The sequence below is a fragment of the Leguminivora glycinivorella genome, chromosome 26 (genome assembly GCF_023078275.1).
Source record: "Leguminivora glycinivorella isolate SPB_JAAS2020 chromosome 26, LegGlyc_1.1, whole genome shotgun sequence".
NCBI classification, from domain to species: Eukaryota; Metazoa; Arthropoda; class Insecta; order Lepidoptera; family Tortricidae; genus Leguminivora; species Leguminivora glycinivorella.
Window position 1 is genome coordinate 5,586,528 of NC_062996.1, and position 19,330 is coordinate 5,605,857.

Here is a 19,330-nt window from a genome sequence, read left to right on the forward strand (position 1 = left end):
AAAAAAGAAAAATATAAATTTTAGACCTTCGGCAATATTCGAACCGGGTACCATTAGAACGCTGGTCCAATCGCTTCCCAACTGAGCTAAAGTGGCCTACCAGAGGTGATATTTTCTTGTCATCCCCTAGCGCCGTATTTAGGGTCTAATAAATAACAAATATGGTCATTTTCAGAAATTGGGACCCAAAATTAGTGACAGTTGTTAACAAAAATTAACTCGATGTCAGTTTTGTGATGATCAGTCGTCGTATTCCACGTAAAATATTTTAGAAAATAGAAGATTAATATAACTTGAAACTTACCAACCGTTACCGTGTGGTGACGGGTTAAGAATTTCACCACCCCCTTTCTTCCCGTGGGTGTCGTAAAAATCGACTGTGGGATATGGGTTAAATTGTGGCGTAGGCGAGAGGCTGGCGACCTGTCACTGCAATGTCACAATTTGGATTTCTTTCAACCCCTTTTTGCCAAGAGTGGCACTGAAACTTAGTAGTTCATGTGCTCTGCCTACCCCTTTATGGGATACATGCGTGATTATATGTATGTGTTGAAACTTACCAGCAATTCAACTAAACTCATAATTCCAGGGTTACAACATTCCTCACGCGGCATCCCGTCTCTCCTCCATGACGAAGCCCATATACAATGCCATCGTGCGCCACGCCGGCTCCAGACCCGCTGCCGTCTTCGTACCTTCTAGAAGAGACTCCAGGCTGCTGGCAGCTGATCTGCTAGCCTTGGCTGCTGCGCAAGGGAAGGCGGCGAGATTCCTGCACGCAAATCAGGATCTGATGCAGCAGTATCTTGATAAAATACAGGATAAGGTAGGTGTTCCATCTGACAGGTCTTTGTACCTTCTAGAAGAGACTCCAGGCTGCTGGCAGCTGATCTGCTAGCCTTGGATGCAGCGCAAGGAAAGGCAGCTAGATTCCTTCATGCAAATCAGGATCTGATGCAGCAGTATCTTGATAAAATACAGGATAAGGTAGGTGTTCCATCTGACAGGTCTTTGTACCTTATAGAAGAGACTCCAGGCTGCTGGCAGCTGATCTGCTAGCCTTGGCTGCGGCGCAAGGAAAGGCGGCGAGATTCCTGCACGCAAATCAAGATCTGATGCAGCAGTATCTTGATAAAATACAGGATAAGGTTGGTGTTCGATCTGACAGGTCTTCGTATCTTCTAGAAGAGACTCCAGGCTGCTGGCAGCTGACCTGCTAGTCTTGGCTGCTGCGCAAGGAAAGGCGGCGAGATTCCTGCATGCAAATCAGGATCTGATGCAGCAGTATCTTGATAAAATACAGGATAAGGTAGGTGTTCCATCTGACAGGTCTTTGTACCTTCTAGAAGAGACTCCAGGCTGCTGGCAGCTGATCTGCTAGCCTTGGCTGCTGCGCAAGGGAAGGCGGCGAGATTCCTGCATGCAAATCAGGATCTGATGCAGCAGTATCTTGATAAAATACAGGATAAGGTAGGTGTTCCATCTGACAGGTCTTTGTACCTTCTAGAAGAGACTCCAGGCTGCTGGCAGCTGATCTGCTAGCCTTGGCAGCTGCGCAAGGAAAGGCGGCGAGATTCCTGCATGCAAATCAGGATCTGATGCAGCAGTATCTTGATAAAATACAGGATAAGGTAGGTGTTCCATCTGACAGGTCTTTGTACCTTCTAGAAGAGACTCTAGGCTGCTGGCAGCTGATCTGCTAGCCTTGGATGCAGCGCAAGGAAAGGCAGCTAGATTCCTTTATGAAAATCGGGATCTGATGCATCAGTATCTTGATAAAATACAGGATAAGGTTGGTGTTCAATCTGACAGGTCTTTGTACCTTCTAGAAGAGACTCTAGACTCCTAGAAGCTGATCTGCTAGTCTTGGCTGCTGCTTAAGGGAAGGTAGCGAGATTCCGGCATGCAAATTAGGATCTGATGCAGCAGTATCTTGATAAAATACAGGATAAGGTAGGTGTTTCGACAGGTCTTTGTACCTTCTAGAAGAAGCTCTAGATTGCTAGCATCTGATCTGCTAGCCTTGGCTGCTGCGCAAGGAAAGGCAGCTAGATTCCTTGATGCAAATCAGATCTGTTGCAGCAGTATCTTGATAAAATACAGGATAAGGTAGGTGTTCCATCTGACAAGTCTTCGTACCTTCTAGAAGAGAATCCAGGCTGCTGGCAGGTGATCTGCTAGCCTTGGCAGCTGCGCAAGGAAATAAAATAAAATATTTTATGCAGTGCACAAAATAAAGCACCACATAAATAGAAGAATAATATGGACAGTAGTTATTTTTAAACGCAATTTCTATTTACTAAGTCAAAGAGAAAGATATAAAGTAAATGAATTGACCGTGACGTCACTCCTCAGTATTTCATAGTAATTCCATATTAGAAAATCGTTTTGACAGTTCATAAAAAGAAGCTGATTTGACTTGTAAGAAATTAGCCTATCTAAGATGTTTGTGCTTTGTAAAATGAATCATTCCAATGAATATTTACTAAAAGAATCTTTCCATTCCAGATGTTAAAGGAGACCCTCGCAGCCGGCGTGTCATATCTCCACGAGGGCGTTGACCCCAGCGACCGGCGCGTGGTTCAGTTCCTGGTGTCCAGCGGAGCCGTGCAGCTCTGCGTGGTGGCGGCGGAACTAGCCTGGGCCTTCGCTGCACACGTGCACACTGTCATAGTGTGCGACACACACACGTGAGTAACAGCGCTGCTCGCTTCGTGCGTGTCGTATCCACGTGGGCGTTGACCCCAGCGACCGGCGCGTGGTTCAGTTCCTGATGTCCAGCGGAGTCGTGCAACTTTGTGCATACTTCCATAGTGTGCGACACACACGTGAGTAACAGTGCTCCTCGCTTCGTGCGTGTCGTATCCACGAGGGCGTTGACCCGAGCGACCGGCGAGTGGTTCAGTTCCTGGTGTCCAGCGGAGCCGTGCAACTTTGTGCATACTGCCATAGTGTGCGACACACACACGTGAGTAACAGTGCTGCTCGCTTCGTGCGTGTCGTATCCACGAGGGCGTTGACCCCAGCGACCGGCGAGTGGTTCAGTTTCTCGTGTCCAGCGGAGCCGTGCAACTTTGTGCATACTGTTATAGTGTGACACACACACGTGAGTAACAGTGCTCCTCGCTTCATGCGGTGTCGTACCTCCACGCGTTGTCCGGATAAAACAAATAACTGGATATCCCGATTGCAATGCCTCCCATTTGATTCTTAATCGGAAGATAGTTTAGATTTAGAAACAGGCTACCCCCTTATTCATTTAAAGTTCGTTTGTCCCTTTCTAGCACACTAAATACGTCGGAAAGGGACAAACGAACTTTACCGGCTTGATAACTGTAGTGAACGTTTATGAATAAGGGGGTACAATACACTTTTCATAATAGATTATTTGGCGATATAGGTTTTTCATATGTGTATAAAAAAACTGTCCATTGGAGAACATATTGTTTTTAAATTGAAAGAAAAATGGAAAAATTTACACCTCCAGCAGGACTTGAACCTGCGACCTCTGGCTTTGCCGGAGCCATGGCTCGGACAGGTTCGAGTCCTGTCGGAGGTTTGAATTTCTCCATTTTTCCTAGGAGACCTAAGCTATCAATTTTTTCCACAGATACAACGGCAAACTCCACACCTACGAACAGTACCCGATCACAACCGTCCTTCACATGCTGGGCCGCGCCTGCCCCTCATCAGATGACGATCACTCCGTAGCCGTACTGATGTGTCGCGCTCACCACAAGACCTTCTTCACGAAACTGCTTCTAGACTGTCTCCCGCTGGAGGTGAGTTTTAGATATTTGGCAAGTAAACGCTGGAACAATATTCCTCCACCACCGTTTAAGAACCACAGTTTATTAAGTCAATTGTGTGCTGGCATTACGTGAGAGGGAGAGAGCTGACTCTAGTGATGTCTCTGTCACTCCTTGGCGATACTGATGTGTCGCGCTCACCACAAGGCCTTCTTCACGAAACTGCTGCTAGACTGTCTTCCGCTGGAGGTGAGTTTTAGATATTTGGCAAGTAAATGCTGGAACAATATTCCTCCACCGCCGTTTAAGAACCACAGTTTATTAAGTCAATTGCGTGCTGACATAACTACGTGAGAGGGAGAGAGCTGGCTCTAGTGCCGTCCCTGTCGCTCTTTGGATGACGATCACTCAGTAGCGGTGATCATTTGTTGCGCTCACCACAAGACCTTCTTCACGAAACTGCTGCTAGACTGTCTCCCGCTGGAGGTGAGTTTTAGATATTTGGCAAGTAAATGCTGGAACAATATTCCTCAACTGCCGTTTAAGTAGTAGTTTATTAAGTCAATTGTGTGCTGGCATTACGTGAGAGGGAGAGAGCTGACTCTAGTGATGTCCCTGTCACTCCTTGGCGATACTGATGTGTCGCGCTCACCACAAGACCTTCACGAAACTACTCCTAGACTGTCTCCCACTGGAGGTTAGTAGTCTGACTAACCCATCATCTCACTAGGTTGTCATCAGCGACCATTCTACGTGTTTAGGTGGAGTTTTAGGTACACCGCAAATATATGCTGGAATAATATTCCGCCACTGCCGTTTAAGAACCACAGTTAAACAACAACCTTGCTTTATATAAAAAAAGCCTTTTACTTCCTGTTATTTTGTACAATTAAATATTTGCTGTTTGTTATATGTATGTATACATAAAAAAAAATTGCTGATCCAAACTGTCAAAAATTGCTCAAGAACCGACAAAAATGGCTAGCTTTGGAAGAGGCTTTCCTGTTTATCACAGATATAAATTGTAAACTTACCTAAAATACATTTAAAAGTAATCACTAACAAAAACTAAATTAATACTAGAGAAAAAACGAACATTTACTTACTTACTGCTTACTGCTAGCCTTTCTTCGCAGACGTTTTGTCTGGTTGCCTTTGGCATAGGCCTCTCCCATATTTCTCCATGTTTCTCTGTCTAGAGAAAAAACGAACATTTACTAACAAACAGCGAACATAATTTCCTCCCACGAACGCTCCGGCTGTGGAATGAGCTCCCTGTCGAGGTATCCCCGATGAACTACAGTATGGGGTCCTTCAAAAAAGGAGTGTACAAGTTTCTAATGGGTCGGCAACGCGCACGTGACACCCCTTGAGTTGCGGGCGTCCATAGGTTGCGGTGACCGCTTTCCATCAGGCGGGCCGTATACCTGTTTGCCACCGACGTGGTATAAAAAAAAAGGAACATTAAAAAAATAACCAGCTTTAAATTTTCAGAGCCATCTGGACCATAGACTGCACGACCACATGAATGCCGAGATTGTGACAAAAACCATAGAGAACAAGCAAGACGCTGTGGACTATCTTACTTGGACCTTCCTGTACCGAAGGTTGACCATGAACCCCAACTACTACAACCTACAGGGGGTCACTCACAGGTATGGTCACTCACGCACACATACGTTCACTTACACACAAATAAGACAAGTCACTCACACACATGGTCACTCACTTATAAAGGGGGTATCATGCATAAACGCGGTCAGTCTTGCACACGTGCTGTCACTCACGCCTCACTCAATATGGTCACTCACAACTTTATAATTCGAAGCAAAATGCTGTCGACTATCTCACTTGGACCTTCCTGTACCGAAGGTTGACCATGAACCCCAACTACTACAACCTACAGGGGGTCACTCACAGGTATGGTCACTCACGCACACATACGGTCACTTACACACAAATAAGCGAAGTCACTCACTTAAAGTCATGCATAAACGAGGTCAGTCTTGCACACGTGCGGTCACTCACAGCTTTATAAATCAAAGCAATATAATGTCGACTATCTCACGACTATATCCTCTACCGAAGATTGACTATGACACTATGAACACCCACTCACGCAACATTACGGTCACTCACAGCTTTAGAAAACAAAGCAATTTGGCCACTCACGCAACAGTTGGGTCACTAAATAACCATAAATAAAAAAACCGGCCAAGAGCGTGTCGGGTCACGCTCAGTGTAGGGTTCCGTAGTTTTCTGTATTTTTCTCAAAAACTACTGAACCTATCAAGTTCAAAACAATTTTCTAGAAAGTCTTTATAAAGTTCTATTTTTGTGATTTTTTTCATATTTTTTAAACATATGGTTCAAAAGTTACTTTTTTACACTTTTTTTCCTTTAGGAGCGATTATTTCCGAAAATATGAATATTATCAAAAAACAATTTAGTAGACCCTTATTCATTTTTAAATACCTATCCAACAATATATCACACGTTAGGATTGCAATGAAAAAAAATCACTCCCCACTTTACGTGTAGGGGGGTACCCTAATAAAACATTTTTTTCCACTTTTTATTTTTGCACTATGTCGGCGTGATTGATATACATATTGGTACCAAATTTCAGCTTTCTAGTGCTAACAGTCACTGAGATTATCCGCGGACGGACGGACGGACGGACGGACAGACAGACATGGCGAAACTATTTTAACACATTAGCTTTTTTACACAACATTACCGGACAAAAATGGCGCGCTACATCAGAGTATTAAAAGCTGACTAGGGACTTAAACAAAGGATACTATAGACTAGACAGCCAAATAATAATACCACTACCGAACGAGATGGTCACATACAAATTATAATAAGAGTGACAGAGAGCAAAATGTTATTTTTTGTCTTTGTCATAGTTTCACTTTTTCGCCGCTGCCACAAACGAGTTTGTGGCAAACAATAAGGACGTGACTTGTCAAGCTTATTATCCGCCCAAATTACGTAGGTTGTTTATGGTAAACTGTCAGCCATTTTTAAAGTGATTCTTAAATTCGCTCCATTATTCTATATCTGTCCCTTACGGGTGTACGCTTGCGTCAAGTCTATAGTATCCTTCGTCTGAGACTAGGGACGAGGTCTTAGTGGCTCATTGGGCAGAACATCAGATTATTGATCCAGACGCCGTGAGTTTAGTTCTCATCCAAGGCATTCATTTTTTTAATTTTTTTTGTAATCAATCATAATCAAAATATTTATTCGTAATAAACTTTAAAACTACACATTATGCATAAAGTATGACTAGAAACTACAAATGTACAAGAGATGGGTAAGTTTATCACGAAATGGTCCCGTCTCAGCATAATGCCGACCCGGAGGTCAGCGCTGATCTTCCGACGAGACCATTTGCGAGACACGAACGCAGACGCACGGTATGGATTTTTGTATATTGGGGACACCTTTTACACAGACCAACTTAGCCCCAAACTGAGCAAATTTAAATGTATTCCTAAAATGAAAAGCTCAAAATCTTTCATCATATTTGTTGACTGGTAGAGATTAGGGATGTTACGTCAAAATGTCGAAACAAGATTGTGACTATTTTATTCGAAACTTCACAGGAAGATTCCTTAAGACATATGACTGAATACGTGTTTCAGGTTTTTTGAAAATTTAACCCCTATAAGAGTGAAAAGGGGGTGATAAAGTCAAAAAATCAATATGGGTATCGTTTTTATGGTTTATCGGGTCGCTGATCACGATAAATACAACGTTTTTAAAATCTAACGAGGCGGAAGTGAAATACCTTCTCCCCTGTTGTGGTGCAATGGGGTTTAAATATCAAAAAGAAGATATTGACTGACTGACTGACATATCAACGCACAGCCGAAACCGCTGGTCCTAGAGATGTCAAATTTGGTACGTAGGTTCCTTATATAGTGTAGAGGAGCACTAAGAAAGGATTTTTCAAAAATCGCCTCCTAAGGGGCTCAAATTGGGGTTCAAAGTTTGTATGGGGAAACAAGATTAGTTTGACTATTTTATACGAAACTTTATAGGAGGATTCCTAAAGACATATGACTAAATACATGTTTCAGGTTTTTTGAAAATTTGACCTCTAAAGGGGTGCAAAGGGGGTAAAGTCAAAAACACAATATGGGTATCGTTTTTAAGGTTTATCGGGTGGCTGATCACGATAAATAGAACGATTTTAAAATCTAATGAGGTGGAAAAGTAATTTTTCTCCCCTGTTGTAGTGTTATTAGGGTTAAAATATCCAAAATAGCCATAAGAGGAGCACTAAGAAAGGATTTTTCAAAGTTCACCTCCTAGCATGATAATTTGACAGGGGCAAGGACGGGGACAGGGACGGGGACAGGGATAGGGACGGGGAGGACGGGGACGGGGAAGGGGACGGGGACGGGATAGGGATAGGGATAGGGATAGGGATAGGGATAGGGATAGGGATAGGGGAGGGACGGGGACGGGGACGGGGACGGGGACGGGGATGGGGACGGGGATAGGGACGGGACGGGGACGGGGACGAGGACAAGGATAGAGATAGGGACGGGGATAAGAATAGGGATTGGGGTCGGAATAATCGGTCGGCAATCTAGGCAGTATAAAATGCAGGTGGCTCAGTGGGAAGGGATTATTAGTAAGTAGGCATCGGCGAGTATCCTGCATCCGTGATAACTATTATATTCAATGTGCTGTAAGAAGATGGTTGTTTGAATTTCGCTTTGAATGTTTACGTTTGCAATAAGTATAAGCAAAATGGAAAAAACCAAGCGATAACGCAACAGTACTTTTTACCCTACCGACCAAAGCGTCGAGATGCTGGCTATTGGGTCAAAATGCCGAGTACGAACTTCACGCCGTACGAATTTGACCTATCTGCGCATGCGCGAGTCGACAGTCGACAAGTAGCAATTAGTAATAATTTTAAGGTACAGCAGCCAAAAAACAGTGTAAGGTTCGCTGGCAAATAGATCAGTTACAATGGCCCTCCAGTCGAGAATTGCTTTACCTTAATCGAAACAATCGCGGACAGATGTACCTATTACAAAGAAACCTACGGATCCAAATGAAAATCTTATTTTTTGTAAACGTTTCAATAAGTTTTATTACGCGGGCGAAGCCGCGGGTAAAAGCTAGTTAATACAAAGATAAGAACACACAATGAAAAAAAGAACACAAATCATTTGTAAAGGCGAACTTATCATTAAGGGATTCGCAGTTAATAGAGCAGAATGAGAATTGGAAAGATTCTAAGCTAAACCTATACCTAACCTACAAACTACAGTAGACGATTAAATACGTTATACATAATTATAATACAGTTTTATGACTACCCTACATACATACACAACCTACCTAACCGCAAACATCTTTTAGATTAAGATGCGTCCGAAAGCCATAACTTTTTTAAATTCGATTTTAGCGATGCGACCGATTGACACTGTCGAAGATTAAATAAATAAATAATATCATCGGTTGCAAGATGATTCCGCTTAAACAAAATTCTAATTTGTTTTTTTTTTGTCAACAGACATCTATCGGACCACCTGTCGGAGCTGGTGGAGACGACCTTGACAGACCTGGAGCAGTCCAAATGCATCGCCATTGAAGAAGATATGGACCTTCAGCCTTTGAACTTGGGCATGATCGCTTCGTATTACTACATCAACTATACTACCATCGGTAAGCGAAATGACTCTTGAGAAGCGTTAAAGATGATTGTGTGAGAGAGAGCACTAGCATTGTCTCTATTATCAAAATTTAAAAAAAAAGCCCGACATAGTATACCAATTTTCATCAAGCATGGCTAAGAACACTCCCGGCTAATTCAGCTTTCAAACAAAAAAAAACGAACTACCATCGGTGAGTGATATTTCCAATATATAGAGTCAAACCAAGCTAAGTTGGAAACGATTTTGTTAATCCATTCAGTAAAACGTGTCTATTGGATAATTTAGAAGAGGTATTTATAGGAAGCAGTGGCGACTGGTGAAAATTTCTACTAGGCAACAAAGAGCAAAAAAAAAACTTTTACATTAGGTACTTTACTAGTACACAATTTTAGGCAAGCCGGTGGGAATCGGCTTGTATGGATCAACCGCTGCTGATAGGAAGACACATAAAATATCATTTTCACAGCTTTGTATAGTACGAATCTACTGAGATGGTTTTTTGGTTTTTGCCGTAATCTGTTAAACAAAAACCTTTGTGTTTCTATTATTCACGGTGGCTAGCTCCCGTCTCCACGGCACGCGATAGTCTCAGTGTAGTTAAAAAGCAACTATCATGATAGTAATAAGGTACTAATCCATGTCAAGCCCTTTCGGAGATAACACGGTTTTTCATTTCAAAAAGTTACCTGCACACTGCAAACTATTTCATAAATTTGAACCTTATTGCCATCATGATAGTTGCTTTTTAACTACACTGAGACTTTAGCGCGTGCCGTGAAGACGGGAGCTAGCCACTGTGAATTATAGAAACAACGGCTTTTGTTTAACAGATTACGGCAAAAGCCAAAAAACCATCTCAGAAGATTCGTACTATAACAATAATAAGAATTCAGGTATGGAAAAACTGTGACTCAAAAAAAATTCTCAATGTCTCACTTATCGGGTTGCAGTCACGTAGATGTGAATGTGTTCATGTTATCACAGTTTCCATCTATATTTTGCCACTTGGCCTTTCAAGTCCCAGTCATGGACAACATGTTTATCCCATACTTTTCACCTTTTATTATTTTCATACATTTTATGCAATTTCGTGTGAGATATCGCTGCCACACACCAAACATAAATTGACAATCATTTTTGTTCATCATACACGGGAAACTTTCGTGGGACATATTCAAATAATAGAATAGTTTCCTACTAGTCGAATCAGTTTTTTATAAGAACTATCAAAACGATTTGCTAATATGTAATTACTATGAAATACTGAGGAGTGACGTCACGGTCAATTCATTTACTTTATAAGAGATTCTTGTTCATCCTTAACTTTAATGCAACGAATGACATTATCGCTATAATACGATCGTTGTTTTGTGTTTAACAGAGCTGTTCAGCTTATCCCTGACAAGTAAGACGAAGATCCGAGGCCTTCTGGAGATCATCTCATCAGCGGCTGAATATTCCGAGCTCTGCATCAGACACAGGGAGGAAAACATCATCAAAGCATTGGCTAACAAGTAAGTTCAATCAATCAATTTATTTATTCGTTCATCATAGCAAAGAGGATCGTGTATTATAGAGAGTTACTGTCGAAGTAAAATGTGTGAACTGCCATCTCGTGACACAGGTTTAAAACATTTGAACCTCAGTTTTGACCAAAGACCTATATAACTTCGTAAAGACCGATAAAGTCTAAGAAAAAAACGTACCCCGAAACCATACAGAAAAAGGTACGGTGAGCTAGATGGCGATACACCTTTGAGGTACGCTCGGCTAGATGGCGCTAATATTAATATTTGACATTTTAAAACATATCAAGCTAAGAATATGGGCCAAATTGTCAAAACTGAGGTTCAAAAGTTTTAAGCTTGTGTCGAGAGATGGCACTCTATGCACTGTGATTACACATTTTACTTTGACAGTCATTCTCTATAATACTCGATCCTCTTTGGTTTTGACAATTTGGTCCATATTCTGTATGTGTAACTCGAGTCTTTAAATCGCTCCGGCAAGCCGTCGCGATTTAGCTTACTCTCGTTAGTAATATTCAACTTCCTCCCCTTGTTGCACAAGTTGCTATTTCGTGCCTAGTTGTAACTGTATGAATGTTTTCCAGAGTCCCACACAAGCCTACCTCGGCATCCGGCACCGTGAAATACAACGATCCACACGTGAAAGCGCACGTTTTACTCCAAGCCCATCTCTCCCGCACACAACTGCCGCAGGAGTTACAGCAAGACACACAACTTGTGCTCACCAAGGTATGTAGTGACATAGAGAAATAACTAAGGGAAGAGTTGTAACTCAGTAAATGCGAGTTATTTGTATAGGCATAGTTAAGTGACATCATAGATTAAATATAAAAAGATCATACCATCCCATACATTAAAATGCGACCGCCTAAGACCGCGCCTACACTCCACCACACATAGATGGCGCCACAAAAAAAGTGTCTTAATAATAATAGTAATTTCATATTAACAAATCGTTTTGACAGTTCTTAAAAAGAAGCTGATTTGACTAGTAGGAAACTAGCCTATTATCAGTACCCCTTGGGTTGGAAGGTCAGATGGCAGTCGCTTTAGTAAAACTAGTGCCTACGCCAAATCTTGGGATTAGTTGTCACAGTGGACCCCAGGCTCCCATGAGCCGTGGCAAATGCCGGGATAACGCAAGGAGTATGATGATGATGGTATGGTCTGGTTATCTAAATAATGACCTTGCGTTGTAGTCACGCCAAAGACAATTTTCCCGCTGTTCAATTTGCTCTAAACAGAATGGTTCGTAGACATTTCATCTTGTTAGAAAATCAATAAACTTGTTATGTATTTCAGGCGATCCGACTAATCCAAGCGTGCGTCGACGTAGTGTCTTCCAGCGGTTGGCTTTCCCCGGCCGTTGCTGCCATGGAGCTGGCCCAGATGGTCACCCAGGCGATGTGGGCCAAAGATTCATATCTCCGACAACTGCCACACTTCACTCCGGAGGTGGTCCAACGCTGTACTGACAAGGTGATTACAACACAACAAATAAAAATTTTGAAAAAACCCCCGACCGCGACATAGTAGACCGATTTTCACTTTGCTATGGTCAACGATGGGCTCAAGACAAACACTTCACCCGGAGGTGGACTTACGGACAAGGTGATTACAACACAGCAAATTAAAATTTTGAAAAAAGACCGCGACATAGTAGACCGAAAAACATGGCTAAGAAACTCCGACTTAATCAGCTTTCAAAAAAAACTAAATCCAAATCGGTTCATCCGTTCGGGAGCTACGATGCCACAGACAGACACACACACAGACAGACAGACAAACAGAGAGACATACAGACACACACACAGACAGACACGTCAAACTTATAACACCCCGTCGTTTTTGCGTCGTGGGTTAAAAACAACAACGAGTACACAAGAGACAAAAAGAAACATAAGCTGAGCTGAAGTACCCGAATAACTACAGAAATGGCAACTCCGGGCCAATTGGTAAAGCGCAAAAAAAATAAATATGTGCAGGATTTTTTTAAATCCTATTGCAGTAATTTTTGAGACTTTCTTTTATCTTTCTTTAGTGCTTTTTCACATTATCCGATCCGATATCGGATGTCGGTCCGATATCCTATACATTACAGGCCCCATCTTGGATTTTTTTCATTGAAATCCTTCCGACATCCGATATCGGATCGGATAATGTGAAAACGGCCTTAGTGCCACGAGTGTCGTGAAATTTCTCTAATCGAAAGAATACAATGCTCAAAGGTTAACTGGAAGAGATCCCTTAAAGGGATAAGTTCGCCTTTGTACTGAAACTTTTTATTTTAAATATTATGTGCTGTATTATTTTCCTGTACAATAAAGTGTTTTTACTTACTTACTTACAATTTTAGCTTCAAATGCACAAAGTAGATAGCTATCTCTATCGCTTGACTACAACTGCATGTGTTCAAAATAAAGGACCATGGGCAGAAATGTCCCCACCCACCAACAGAAATGAAACATGTCTCATTTAATAGATCTTAGCAACCTGATGATTTTTTACTATGACGAGGATCGCCATATGTATGGGGTTTTCTTGGAAAACCGTGTTTTGTTTTTACATATTTTTTGCTCATTTCATTGAAAGTTTTTGTTTTTTTATTATACTAGTTGATTGATAAACAAGCATGCGGGGCTGCGTGATGGTAAACAGTCACCGCAGCCTATAGACGGATGTAACTCATGGTTATCACGTACGCGTTACCGACCATGTGACGTAAAGATCTTATGCCACAATACCCAGTAATTGCACTGCCATGTCTCACCCTTCAAACCGGAACACCGCCGCAATATGTAAAAACAAAACACGGTTTTCCAAGAAAACCCCATACATAGGGCGATTCTCGTTATACTAAAAAATCATCAGTTTTCCAAGATCTATTAAATGAGACATGATTCATTTCTGTTGGTGGGTGGGGACAGTGCCCATACAAATTTGCCCATGGTCCTTTTGACATTTTTTATCGTCAGGATCGAATCAGCTCGTGATTCTAAGAATGAGCCCAGACACGTCCAGATCTGGTGAAATTCGATATTCGAAATTTATTTTGGAAAACGCCACTATCATCCACATATTATTATTTTTCGTCTTATTATTCTGTTCTCCCAGTTTTGGTAGTCGATTTTAAAGGCTGCCATGTCCCTCTTGGTGCAGTCTTTGAAGCGAAGCAATGGTCTCCAAACATCTCTTTTGGCATTCGCTACTTCGCCTAGAAGAACACGGCGTGGTAAACGGGATGGTTCCATCCTGTGCACATGCCCCAGCCAACGCAGTCGCCTCTGTTTGAGAAGCGCGGTCAGACTTGTCAGTTATGTGCAAAGACATATGTAACTCCGTAATCACCAATTCCCGTCAACTTTGTACAATGCCACGTCAGCAAATTTTAATTGATCCTATTTTGTTACCAACATTTAGTAATATAATTCGACTTTCGTAAGATATATACAGGATAATTGTTATAATTAAGAAAATATAGATACTAGAGAACCTTAATGACGAAATAAAACTTAATAAAATCTCAATTAACCAACAAAATCTTGGTAACAAAATAGGAATTAATAAAAACAAATTTAACTTTTCCCTTAATTATTGTACAAAGTTGACGGGAATTGCTGATAGACGGATAAAGTCTAAGAAAAAAACGTACCTCAAAGCCATAGAGAAAAAGGTACGGTGAGCTAGATGGCGATACACCTTTGGGGAACGCTCGGCTAGATGGCGCTAATATTAATATTTGACATTTTAACACATATCAAGTTAACAATATGGGCCAAATTGTCAAAACTGGGGTTCAAAAGTTTTAAGCCTGTGTCGAGAGATGGCAGTCTATGCACTGTGATTACACATTTTAATCTGACAGTAACTCTCTATATAATTCGATCCTCTTTGGTTATGTGGCAAAATATGTCGCTCTCGCATAGGTCTGTTTAGCCATCAAAAGCGATGTCTCTCGGACATTGCACCATAAATCGTCTGAAATAGACGCTAAGGCCAGTAGTAGTAGTATTATTATGTGTGTCTTTAACCATTATTTTTCGCACAGGGTGTAGAAACCGTCTTCGACGTCATGGAGTTAGAAGACGCGGCGCGTGCTAAGCTGTTACAACTGTCCCCGGCTGAAATGGCCGATGTGGCTCGCTTCTGTAACCGTTACCCCAACGTCGAACTTGTCTACGAGGTACGTTTTATAAATGTGTGACTGATCCATTCAATATTGTATACTAGAAATACATTCAGTTGAGTACATTGAGTTGGTGTCACCGTCGCGCTTTTATCACCGCACCTCCCGCCAAAGAAACAAAGTTCATTCTCATTTTCTCGACACGTGGCAAACCAAGAACAACCAGGCCTCGCTCGTTTTTGCCCAGAACGTGCAAGTTGTGGAATGAGCGGTAGCAGAAGGTATTCTGAGGTGTTTCCCTTGCGCTATGACATGGGGTTCTTCAAGAAGCAAGTATTTAGGGTTCTCAAAGGTCGGCAACGCATAAGTGGCTCCCCTGATGTTGCTTATGTCCGTGGGCGGCGATGACTGCTTACCATCAGGCGGCTCGCCTGCTCGTTCGCTGCCTATTTCATAAAAAAGAAAAAATAGCGCGCGCCAAGCTGTTACAACTGTCCCCGGCTGAAATGGCGTGGCTTGCTTCTGTAACCGCTACCCGAACGTGGAATTGGTCTATGAGGTACATTATATACATTTATGAAAGATCCATTCAGTGGTGTATAGGCTACTTGCCTTCTAGTCAAATCAGCTTCTTTTTAAGAACTGTCAAGACGAATTTGAATGACTTGCTAATATGGAATTAATATGAAATAGAATTCAGTGACGTCACGGTCAATTCAGTTACTTTATATATTTCTACCTGACTTATTAAATAGAAGTTGGATTTAAAAATAACTTCTGTCCGCGTTTTTCTTATAATTATCTGATGCTTTATTTTGTGCCAAGTTAAAAATATTTTATTTTGAAAATAGTCAAGTTCCCTATTATACTACAGATACATTCAGTTAGAGAAAATTGCACGTGCCGAGCTTTCTGAAAAATTACTATTTACCATCCCTATAAATTAGAGATACTACCAGGGTGGCTAGCCGAATGGCACAATCGCTCACGAAACGAAGCGCTAGTAGCTATCTATCTCTATCGCGCTTGCGTATTGGCGCGACAGAGCCAGCGGCGTATCGCTTTCGTTTGGCGTCGGAGAAATGCCATTCGGCTACTGGGCCAGGGATTGTCATTATAAAAATGTTGCGTTCTCAGGTGAAAGATGAGCGTCGTCTGCGCGTGGGCAAGCCTATCGTGGTTGAAGTGGCGTTGGAACGAGAGGACGATGTGGTGGGACCAGTCATCGCGCCATTCTTCCCGCAGGTAGCTATTATACTTAACTTACTAAGTTTTAAAATAGAGGGGGTATTAATGCGAGGTTCTGTTGCCACAGGGCAGCAGTACCATGACACATTGATAAACTTACTCATACCACAGTATAATAAAGAGTACTATCGTACAGTATGGTCACTCCCGCTCCCCGCTGAAAGTGCCGCCCACCCCCCTCGGTTACCTCACAGTTACCGCCTGTCAAAAACGCGAACAGTCGACCTGTCATATCTCACTCAGACAAGCATATTGCGCGTTTCACCTACACGAGCTTAGACTGTGTGCTAGGAACGCGCCTCTTTCATATATTTGATTGCCAGTGTCCGAGGTGTGCTCATACTGTGCCGCACTCAAATCCTTTAACTCTAACTCTTTGAAAATGAAATATTTTTCAAGTAGTCATATTACAATTCGCATATGAACGTCAAATAAAGCTACGCCGGCTCTAACCCTACGCCTCATCCTCGAGAAGATTTCAGTCCCCCCTCAGTTGGGAGGGGGGTATCCACTATGGGACCGGCAAGAAACTCGGCGGGCCACTTCTTTTCAAACATTACATCTTATAATTAACATGCAAAAGTATTCATCAAAAAAAATGTTAGCAGACTATGAAAATTAATTTCAATAAATTATATTATGGCTTAATAATGATAAAGCGTTGACGACCGGTCTGGCTCAGTCGGTAGTGACCCTGCCTGCTAAGCCGCGGTCCTGGGTTCGAATCCCGGTAAGGGCATTTATTTGTGTGATGAGCACAGATATTTGTTCCCTAGTCATGGATGTTTTCTATGTATATAAGTATGTACTTATCTATTTAAGTATGTATATCGTCGCTTAGCACCCATAGTACAAGCTTTGCTTAGTTTGGGGCTACGTTGATCTATGTAAGGTGTCCCCAATATTTTATTTATTTAATAATACGTCGTTCTTTGTTTACAGAAACGAGAAGAAGGTTGGTGGGTTGTAATCGGCGCTCCAAAAACCAACAGCCTCCTCTCAATCAAGCGCGTCTCCCTGGGCAAGAGTGCGCGCGTCCGCTTAGACTTCGTGTGCGGCTTGGCGGGCCGGCACTCGTACACGCTGTACTTCATGTCCGACGCGTACCTCGGCGCCGACCAGGAGTACAAGTTCCACGTGGACGTCGCCGACGCTAATGATGATGATGACTCGGACGAGTAGTGGCGGTAGGAGTCTGTTTGAATGTGTAATGATAGGGAAGTGAATAAAATATAACTAAACTTTGATTGTTTTTGTTATTTCAATCGTCCCGAGTTAGTTAAAATAGTAAAATTTTGCAATTTTTTTCAACAAGTTACCACGAATTACGTTTAAAAAAGTTTAAAAAAGTTCCCACTTATGATAGAATGCTATAAGAAAACGTATTTAAATATCGATTTTTATTATAACAATCGTCTCAATTTAGTATCTAAACATTAATCTGTATTATTACAATTTTCTCAATTTACAAATGTCAGTTTTTTTACAAGAATGATTAAAAAATTGATGAATATTTGTGGCGTTCTTTGTCCAAAATGTCAGGACCATTAAAAGTTCGCTTGAAAATGACAAAATGACCTTATTACATTTGTAGCATGAACCCTTTAGATATGGAAGGTCACAGTTGAGATGTAATTAGTCTCAACTCTCAAGTGAATTCCTTGCGAGTCTCCCTGGGCAAGAGTGCGCGCGTCCGCTTAGACTTCGTGTGCGGCTTGGCGGGCCGGCACTCGTACACGCTGTACTTCATGTCGGACGCGTACCTCGGCGCCGACCAGGAGTACAAGTTCCACGTGGACGTCGCCGACGCTAATGATGATGATGACTCGGACGAGTAGTACCTGTAGGAGTCTGTTTGAATGTGTAATGTTAGGGAAGTGAATAAAATATTTTAACTAAACATTGATTGTTTTTGTTATTTCAATCGTCCCGATTTAGTAAAACTTGCAATGTTTTCAACAAATTACCACGAATTACATTTAAAAATGTTTCAAAGTTTAAAAAAGCTCCCACTTTTGATAGAATACTATAATAAAACGTATTTAAATATCGATTTTTATTATTACAATCGTCTCAATTTAGTATCTAAACATTGATCTGTATTATTACAATTTTCTCAATTTAGAAATGTCAGTTTTTCTCCAAGAATGAGTAAAATATTGATGAATATTTGTGGCGTTCTTTGTCCAAAAGGTCAGGACCATTAGAAGTTCGTTTGAAAATGACATGACATTGGTTGTTTTTTCATCCGTCCCTATTTAGATAGAATACATTATCCTCCTTGCGTTATCCCGGCATTTTTACACGACTCATGGGAGCCTAGGGTCCGCTTTGACAACTAATCCCAAGATTTGGCGTAAGCACTAGTTTTTACAAAAGCTGCCATCTGACCTTCCAACCCGAAGGGTAGACTTCTTCTTCGTCGAAACCTCATGACTGAGGGTCGTGACCACCATAAGTCGCTGTACGTTGCAGTGCTCTCCACTCAGGCCGATCTTTTGCCTTCCTAAAGGATCCCTGGAGCCCAACGCGCGTGACCTTCTTTATTGTGTTGAACCAGCGCGTGGGTAATCCGGCTCTTTTACGATGGCCCTCCACTGGTCCGACGATCAACGCCTTCTCAAGGCTGTCAGGATCTCGTCTGGCCAAATGGCCAAAAAAGCCTATAATTCTCTCCCGGCAGATAGCAGAAAGGCGAGTCTTGACATTAAGCTCTTGTAGAATAGATACGTTAGTGCGACGTGCTGTCCAAGAAATTCCCAACATTTTACGCCAACACCACATTTCGAACGCATCTATCCTGGCCACCGTGCACCGTTTGCTCTTTTAATGTCCAAGTTTCCGCTGCATAGAGAAATATGGAGAAAACTAGTGTGCGCATGAGGCGTACTTTTGTACTGCGTTTGATGTTGCGGTTCCTCCATATTTTCTCCAGACGCTTAACAGCTGATTTGGCCATTTGTCCTCGTCTTACAACTTCCCTGTCGCAGT

General features: G+C 42.0%; 1 protein-coding gene across 1 annotated transcript in view; it reads left to right on the top strand.

The window, feature by feature from the left end:
- Positions 1-17,586, top strand: part of LOC125240022 (putative U5 small nuclear ribonucleoprotein 200 kDa helicase) — a 90,129-nt gene extending 72,543 nt beyond the window's left edge. Inside the window, exons 33-43 of the mRNA XM_048147840.1 lie at positions 590-826; positions 2,509-2,690; positions 3,611-3,782; positions 5,244-5,404; positions 9,295-9,446; positions 10,818-10,950; positions 11,550-11,694; positions 12,268-12,444; positions 15,014-15,148; positions 16,229-16,336; positions 17,282-17,586. Of these exons, the coding sequence (XP_048003797.1) occupies positions 590-826; positions 2,509-2,690; positions 3,611-3,782; positions 5,244-5,404; positions 9,295-9,446; positions 10,818-10,950; positions 11,550-11,694; positions 12,268-12,444; positions 15,014-15,148; positions 16,229-16,336; positions 17,282-17,521 (1,842 nt within the window). The 3' untranslated portion in view covers positions 17,522-17,586. The remainder of the gene's footprint in view (positions 1-589; positions 827-2,508; positions 2,691-3,610; positions 3,783-5,243; positions 5,405-9,294; positions 9,447-10,817; positions 10,951-11,549; positions 11,695-12,267; positions 12,445-15,013; positions 15,149-16,228; positions 16,337-17,281) is intronic.
- The last annotated feature ends 1,744 nt before the right edge of the window (positions 17,587-19,330 follow it).